Here is a 9229-nt window from a genome sequence, read left to right on the forward strand (position 1 = left end):
AAAGAACATAATCTACCTGGCAAGTAGATAAACACATAGTGTTATCATAAACCAAATATACATTGAAACCTCAACCTCAAATATGGGATATTGGTTTCAAAGTAATACATTTAAAATATACTTGTATGGTTTTTGCCCTTTTTCATTATCCAGATGTGGGTGAGATGGTTTGGAGATCACAGTTGCACCCAGGTGGAGCCAGAGAAACTAAAGACGCTATCTGAGGGGCTTGAAGCTCATCATAGTGCCCGACAGAGCAATAGAAGGTACCACAATCGTCCTATGCTGACGATAGATATAATATCTCATTTTAAATAATGCCCAAGTTGATCCTTTTCATTTGGTTCGAGGATTGTTGGTCACGCGGCATTCATTATTAAGACCATTTTAATAGCCATAATCCTCATAGTGGATGCAAGAACACAATCTTTTCTGCTGCGGCCCCCAGGATATGGAACAGTCTTCCTTACAACGTCTGACAATCCCCTACAATACAGACTTTTAAGACATCGCTCCTGTATGGCCCCATGAGCATTGACTGTTGGATTGTGGCTCCATATATATATGTTACGATTGATTGAGTCTTGCACATTTTTTTAACAAAGCAAATAATTAGTGTTTTGTATTCGTGCAATTGTCGTGTTTCAACTCAAAAATATATTATTTCCATTACACTCTACATTAGATTAGTTAGTTGTATAAAACTTGACTGGTCACAGACACATGTACCTTTTTATTTTCGTAACTTAACTAATTTGTATTCATAACGATGTTAATGTTTGTCTATGTGACTGGGTTTTTCAGCAGGGGTCGTAGGTTGAATAGTACACTAGAAGCCGCCATCCAAGAAGCCATGAATGAATTAGACAAGAAGATGGAACAAGTAAGTGTAATCCCCTTCTCCTTCAATCACTTCGGAGCATGATCTTACATTAAACTCTTGAGGGATTTACTAGAATCATGGTTGGATGGTGGTGAGCCTGAATCTATGCAAAGATCAGGACCAACTTCACGGGTTTGCTTACTGTTAGCAAAGAATAGACCTTATGCACTGACGCCATCCGGCCACCATCTTAGAGGTGACGAAACAATCGAGACGCACAGATTTGTACGCGCGGCGCACAGTATTGGCCAATGAACAACCTCCTTTTGACCTCTAGGTGAGGGCGCACTACTGAAATGACGTCATGTGCATAAGGTCTATTAGCGTGTATGGAAGCATGGAATTCCGCACTTGCGTCAAGTGTATTTCACACTCGTTAGCGGGGAGCTTTTGCTTGTGCGTGTGCATACTCGACATTATTGGTCTTTTTTCACTTGAACAGCTAGCGCTTGCACGATAAGCGTAGAATAGTCATCGTAGGCGCAAAATTTGGTTGTAAGCAGAGCCATGGAATGGGCCTGGTGTACGAGTGCAGACTTCTGTATACAAAATCAAAATTTGTAGCCCTTCACCAAGAGTGGCTTTTAACCTTGTTTGCAAACAATTTATTACTTAACTTCATCTATTGTATAGCTTTCCTGTAGGTCCAAGCAAGTCTTTTATATTTTTGTGACTTGATCATTGTTGCCAACCTCTTGATTATTTTCCTTCTAATTTTCTCAAATCCTTGCAGGCCAAAGAAAGCAAAATGAAGCCAGTGCCTAAATCATCGAGACAGAAAACAAGATGCAAAAGACTAAGGTGATAAAGTGTAAATTATTCTGTATATAAATTTGTCAAATAAACTCTTGAATCTTTTATGAAATGAAAAAGTTGACACAAAAATATGATTTATATGACAATAATAATACTGTGTTATTTATCTTTTTAAAAAAAAGGCCACTGTGCACGCAGAGTCACTCTCAAACGAAACATTTCTTTACGAGTTGAACAAATCATTCTAAAGATGTCTTTGAAAATTTAACCATTGACTTTCACTTATGCTAACTTTTATATCAAATTGAAAAATGATAATAAAAATTGAAATTTAAATTGAAAGTTAACCTAGCCATAGGCAACCAACTGACTTATGTTTTTTTATGGTGAAGTTTGTCAGGAATAATGCGCATATTTATGCAGATTAAGTGAAGCCAGATTTTGGACTTTTTACTAAACCTTCTATAAAAAAAACTACAATTTGATATTATCATCAATGTTATTAGTCAGATTACGACTTTATTAATATTGCCAAATTAACCTTCATGAAGGTACTTTTACTCTATATCCTAAACGAGTTCTCTACCTGAGTAGTATTGTCTGTTTCTAAAGATTATTTTTTGAATAATTTTGCTTTGGACAAAGAAAAACAATGACCGGAGCCGGACTTGAACCACCAACCTCTGGATTACTGTATCATCAGTCTGCCAACTGAGCTATCCAGCCCTATAATAATAATAACCGTATTTATAACTCGCTTTTGCTAAAGGATACAAAGCGCCAGGTATTATTACTGCAAGGAGTGGGACGAAGTTTGAGATATAAGACCTAATCTTTAAGCACCATGTAATGGTTTACAAGGTGCTGTGGCGCAATATGCTGCCAATCCAGCCAGGAACACTGGGGCGAACCCCTTTTCTTTTTGATAAGTGCACTGGGTTCTTTTACATGCGTTTACACAACACATGGGACCAACGGCTTTACGTCAAATCCGAAGGACAAAGCAATGGTTATGTGTCTTGCTTAAGAACACAAGTGTCACGGCTGGCGATTCAAACCCACACTCTGCTGATCAGAAACACCAGAGTTTGAATTCGGTGCTCTTAACCGCTAGGCCACGACACTCCCACAAAATGTTGGCAGTCTCCATCTTTATTTGGGGTGCCAGTCAGAAGCTAAATTTATTGTTGACTGTCAAAAAGCCAGGGATCGCACCAAGCTTACGATACAACCTTGGCCCAATTTCATAGAGCTGCTAAGCACAAAAATATGCTAAGCATAAAATTTCTTCCTTGATAAAAACAGGATTACCATCAAAATTTCCACGTGATTTTCAGGATAAGCAAACAACAGCTAAATACCAGTAACAAGCAATATGCAACAAATGGAAATTTGGTTTGGCAGCCAAGTTCAAGTCCTGCTCTAGTCAATTTTTCTTTGTTCCAACCCGACCTACTTTAACATTTAGTTCCTTTGTGGTTTATATCTTGATATTTTATTTTAGCTCATCTGGACTTGTGTTCTTACCATTTTATTTTCTTGGTTTTCGTTACTGTTGTGCAAAGAAATTCATTACTTTATAATTTATCTGTAAATACTTTTTAAGTTTATGTTTTCAGTTACCTTTTATCATTTCCTTCAGAAGACATGAATTCACACCAAGCATTTTTTTATTTCAAAAAGCCTGTAGTAGAATTGGTTTTGCTTTATTCTTAATTTTTAGTTGAAAGCATTTAACTTCTTTATGCTCCCCTGTGCAATAACAGTTTATTATTTAAACCATTTGAAGTGAAAAGTCCAAAACAATCAAAGATTTTTGAACTTTCACTTTGCCCTTGTCACCGGGTAGAATCTAGCCATTGATGCAAACAATATGATTTGTTTTTCCTTACAAAACTAACATTATTTTGGATTTCTTTTATATATATTCCAACAATAATCAGTGATAAAAACACTGAAACTGTCATCAAGTATGCTCAGATCCTCCCCCTCCAGTCACCCAATTTTATTGACTCCCTTAAAGTCAGTGGACACTATTGGTAAATGTCAAAGACCAGTCTTCACAGTTGGTGTATCTCAACATATGCATAAAATAACAAACCTTGAAAATTTGAGCTCAATCGGTCATCAAAGTTGCAAGATAATAATGAAAGAAGAAAACACCCTTGTCGCACGAAGTTGTGTGCGTTTAGATGGTTGATTTTGAGACCTCAAGTTCTAAACTTGAGGTGTTCTAAACTTGAGGTCTCGAAATCAAATTCGTGGAAAATTACTTCTTTCTCCAAAACTATGGCACTTCAGAGGGAGCTGTTTCTCACAATGTTTTATACCACCAACCTCTCCCCATTACTTGTCACCAAGAAAGGTTTTATGCTAATAATTATTTTGAGTAATTACCAATATTGTCCACTGTCTTTAAGCACAGCAATTTGTTTAGCACAGCAAAATTATGCTTACCTTAATAAATTACCAACCAAAACACCATTCCACATGTAGGATCTGTGATTTGTATCCCAATAATTTATGCTTAGCAGAAATTTGTTGAGCAATATTTGCTGCCTAAGCAACTTGATGAACTTGAGCCCTGTGCCCAATTTCACAGACTTGTAAGTACTGCGTAGATAGTTTTTGCTAAGCAAAAAAATGAGCAGGATACCAGCCACACATGGTAAAAGTGGAATTGTGTTTTAGCTGCCAACCTTATTACAGTGAGCTCAACTTTGTGGTGCCTGCCCTTTTTGTGCATAATGGACATGAACTGACATGTCGAGATGAACTACATTTTTTTTGTCCATCATCACATAATCAAAGTGACTATTAATTTTTTTATAGCCTCCACAGTGCCATATGCATGTATGTTATACATGTTTATCAGTGCTATTTCAGGAGTTCTTTAGCTGCAAATATGAACCAGTAAAACTTTAACCAATTAGTTTATAAATTTATCAAGTTTTACAAAATTATCAGGCAATGTATGAATTCTGGTTCACTACTGTCTTAACTTTGGGTCTGAAATTATATATCAATAATAGTGCCATTTCAATAATATATGACGTAATGTAGTCTTTAAATAGGATTGTTATTGGTGGTGCTAATTAATTCCTCAATCATATTTAATCATAACATTATTTCAGTTGGAAATCATGACAAATTGGGGCCCTTTGTCTTGTGAAAATTACAGATAATTTTATGATCGTGAACAAACTTTCCGAGTGTTTAAAAACTCACAAGTTTATAAATCTGCCAAGTCTGAGATGGCTGCAGATATTTCAGTACTCTATGTTGATGAATAGGGTCCAATTTCACAGGTTCGGTAAGCATACCTTTTTGTTACTCAGTAGAAATAGGTAACCAGCCAAAATGTACCAGACAAAAAAACGGACATTGTTTAAATAAGAAGCAATTTGTCATCACCTGTTGTCAGAGTCATTTTCTTTCACAGGACAGTTTGCAAAACTTCTGTTAAAAATGAAGAGGAAAACATTGGATTTTAAAAGAGCAGTACCCACACGTTATGTGAACCATACATGAAATAACAAACCTATGCAGTTTAAAACCATTCGGTCATCGCAGTCATGAAAAAAAGTGGGGAAAAACATTTATTTCAGACATTTGAAAACTGTTTTCTTCATTTCTCAAAAATAATATCATTTCAGAAAAACACATTTGAAGAGAAGATTTCCTGCATGAACATTCTTTTCCCCTGTGCAAATCTGTGCACATTATTTGTATGTTGCGTATGCTCTTTAATGGACACCAATTGGTTCTTTTAAAAACTCATATGGCAAAATTAGACAAATACTAATTGTTTAATGGTGTCTATTTTTAGAAGGTTTATATTGACGTTCAGTCCCTTAATCTTGTTCTAACTCACTATCAGTTTTTAGAAGAACAGTTTCGGTTTCTCTCTGGAAAAGTTGAGAATTTTACTTATTTAAAATAAATTTACTTTTATTTTCTTCTATTCTTATTTTGAGTTGAACCACCCTGATTCATTGAAGTTTATTAATTTTTGATTCTTTCCGTTTTTAACGTTATGAATGAACTTTTGATAATTGTTTTAATATATATTTTTTTTTCAGCAGAGGTTGGGATGGCTTGTGTGTTAAAGGCACTGTACACTATTGGTAATTACTCAAAATAATTTTTAGCATAAAACCTTACTTGGCAACGAGTAATGGAGAGCTGTTGGTAGTATAACAAATTGTGAGAAACGGCTCCCTCTGAAATGACGTAGTTTTCGAGAAAGAAGTAGTTTTCCACGAATTTGATTTCGAGACCCCAGAATTAGGTTTTGAGGTATCGTAATCAAGCATCTGAAAGCACACAACTTCGTGTGACAAAGGTGTTTTTCTTTCATTATTATCTCGCAACTTCGACGACCAAATTTTCACATATCGAGCTCAAATTTTCACATATCGTTATGCATATGTTGAGATGCACCAAGTGAGAACACTGGTCTTTAACAATTACCAATAGTGTCCATTGTCTTCAAGCACTCTGTAAAAATGAAAAATTATGTCTATAAATGGTGCATTCAAAGTACTGTTTCAGGGGGGGGGGTCGAAGTTGTTTGTGAAATATTATTTGTAAAAACCATCTTTCTTTAGAAATGTTCAATACAATCCTTTTACTTCCCATTTTGAATCATAATCATTGAAACTGCATTAATCAAGAATACTCTTTTCAGTCGCCTTGCCAGTATAGGTTAAAAAAAAATACAAAGTAGTGTACCCAGCGCCTGATTTGTAATTATAGAACGGCCAAGGTAATACATATTAAACCCTCAATGAATATGCAGTCTATATACAAAAACGTACTATGTATAAAATTATTTGGATTACTGATACTTTTGTTACTTAGTGAATTTGCTCAATAATTAAGGTCTGCAAAAACAAAATGGCCAGTTGTATTCATCTGATAATGTTATTATGTGGATATGGATACCAGCCATTAATCCAAGGGATTAGAGCTAATCCGAGGGATCAGATTACGACTCTATGTATATAGGATTGTAACATTATGTATTATATAATATATATGTAAATTGTATTCAAATGTACATCATCAAAAAATGTGAGTTGACGACGTTTGGGAATTTATACTATAAAAAAAAACACTCTGACTAATGGGATTGGAACTCTTTGACCAATTGGTGTCTTTGACCAATTGGTGTCTTGGACCAATTGGTGTCTTTGACCAATTGGTGAGCCGTCTCTCTGATGATGGTGTTTGACTCAAAATGGGTCAGTTAGCTGAGGATTAAGTTCCCGTGGAAGTTCCTATACTGACGTTTTTTCAGAGTGTGGTGAAAAGATTGTTCCTGAATTCATCAGTAATTTAAAACTTAATAATTTAAATCTGATTATCCCTACTATGTTTACAAAATAAAATTACTGAAAGTGAACAATAATAATAATGTCGGTTTCTGTGTGTTGACCGTGAAAACCGTGGGCGCATGGTGGAGGGGCGGGACAGATGCAGTACTTGGCAGAGGGGGTTGATTTACCTCGAAATTTTACACGGATAAAATTCATATGGTACCAATTCATAACAAGCAAGTACCTAATTATATTGCTTTCTTTGCACAAGTTGGTTTTTCCGTTTGGTGTGCCCGAATTCTCCCCACTGTTTTGCACGAGAAATTTTGATGGAAGTTTTGGGCCACTTTCGTTGATTGGCCTATTAAAAAAAGATTTGCACTTAGTCGGAATTTCTCTGCCAGTGATGGCTCATGAAAAAAAAAACCACCGACATAACTGATGTTTGATCTAATCTTAAATAACAGTTTTGTATTTTATGTGAGCAGTTACACTGTTGAATGATATCATGTAGGTTTATTAAATTAATAAAGTTTTTAAAAGGTGCAACAAAATAGTTTATGGTCTGACGTTTCGACCCATATGAATAAGAGCTCTCAGGCTGTATACTTGGAATGACAAAGCAACACGACACAACACACATAATTAACTAACGGGTATTGAAAAAAACCCAGAAGCAGTGAAGTGGAAAGAAATGAGGAGAGAGATAGACAGAAAGCACACAGAAAAAGCAAGGAATAAACTCGGCAAGTGAAACTGCAGACTGGATGGAGTGACGCAATTAATGATGAACAGTGGAGGAGGAGGGGGTGCTGCTGAATTGATTAGGCTGGCTTACAAAACACAAAAGGCAAAATGAAAGGTGGGAGGAGGGATAACAAAGAATGATTAGTGAATGAGACGATCAAGGAGTGTCTGCCGGGAATAGAGAAGGCAAAAGTGCTATTCACATGACAGCAATTTAACTGGGGTCCCTTGCCTTATTTTAGCATGGTTGTAAACATGTAGCAACGTCTGACAAGATTTTGCATGAGAACTTGGACAGTAGAAAAAAGTTGTCCTTTCACACGAAATACATTTTGTGAAAGGGGCTCAAGAAAACACGTTGTTTATCGTTTCCTTCTTGGATGCTGAGACCATGGGGTTGGTTGTCTGTTTTATTCCGATTCCACAGTTTCTCAAAGTTAGTACACTGGACTGGACGGATTATCTGCAACACATAGTTCCGATTAAAAAGCATTACTCGGCCTTCATTTACTTTTGTTTGTCTATAAAGCAGCTTCAACTGCACTTTAAAAATTGCCAAAATTGACACTAAAACAGTCGACAACAAGGTCGTGGTACGAAATACTATTTCCTCACAGCAATGCCTGGTAGTCTGGCTTTACCGTAGGTCGTTGAAGTATTTCAAACTTTTTTTTGTTATCGCTAATTGCTCTTTGTAAATTTATAATAAAATTGTCGGGCATGGAGAAATCACATAGGCCCTATATTGTACATTTTATCGAATTAAATTGAAAGACTTCAAGAGAAATTGGCCATTGCAAGTTTGTGTGAAGTCCCCCCCCCCCCTCCCACGCCCTCCCGAGATATTTCACAGATTTCATTTCTGAACGAACTATTCAGAGCTGGCAATCAAATGAATAATTTTGCATATATTAATTTGCATCCATTTTCCCTTCAAGTTTACTGTAAACCAGAATCTAAGCTTTTAATCTTCATTACGATTTTTAAAATACTTTCGTTTCTCTTCGTGACTCTGACTCCCCTCGTTCGAAAGTCAGATCATTTATGGTGTCCGTATAATTATTGCTTTCGATTTAATTGGATCAATTTAATACATGTAAATTTTGCATTGGGGTGACTTTTCTAAGTAATGGAATAAACAAAATGCCAATCAATATTAATTTACTTCCGTTCATCACGTTCAAAATGCTGGTAGTGAGGCCTACTGGACGTCAATTTAAATAATGTTTCAAGTTTTATTCTCATTATGCCTTTCCTGCTGCCTACTTTTTATATTTAAAAAAACGTTTCTCACAAAGAACTTCCAATGCATATCTCTTGAAAGTAACGACGTGTATATTCCCAACAGCTAGATATTTAAATAAGCAATTGCCTTAGTCCGTATCGCACAAATTAATTACTTTAGGCCTATGCCCAATAGAGAGAAGAAGCTTGACGAAGCCGCTAAACACACACATGTGAAGCAGTTGACCCGCCGTAATAGTATTATCACTGCACTATCAATGAACGAAAACAAAAGGAT

At 35.9% G+C, this 9229-nt stretch overlaps 1 protein-coding gene across 4 annotated transcripts in view; it reads left to right on the plus strand.

Annotated features, from left to right (window-relative positions):
• The window catches only part of LOC139937161 (uncharacterized), a 17458-nt gene extending 14517 nt beyond the window's left edge, over positions 1-2941 (plus strand). For 3 of the 4 annotated variants that reach the window (XM_071932204.1, XM_071932203.1, XM_071932205.1), the window contains exons 7-9: positions 154-266; positions 805-883; positions 1617-2941. In XM_071932204.1, the coding sequence (XP_071788305.1) occupies positions 154-266; positions 805-883; positions 1617-1688 (264 nt within the window). In that variant the 3' untranslated portion in view covers positions 1689-2941. The remainder of the gene's footprint in view (positions 1-153; positions 267-804; positions 884-1616) is intronic. The other variant, XM_071932206.1, reaches the window with a different exon arrangement.
• Positions 2942-9229: the final 6288 nt, after the last annotated feature.

This window comes from Asterias amurensis, chromosome 5 (assembly GCF_032118995.1).
Source record: "Asterias amurensis chromosome 5, ASM3211899v1".
NCBI lineage: Eukaryota > Metazoa > Echinodermata > Asteroidea > Forcipulatida > Asteriidae > Asterias > Asterias amurensis.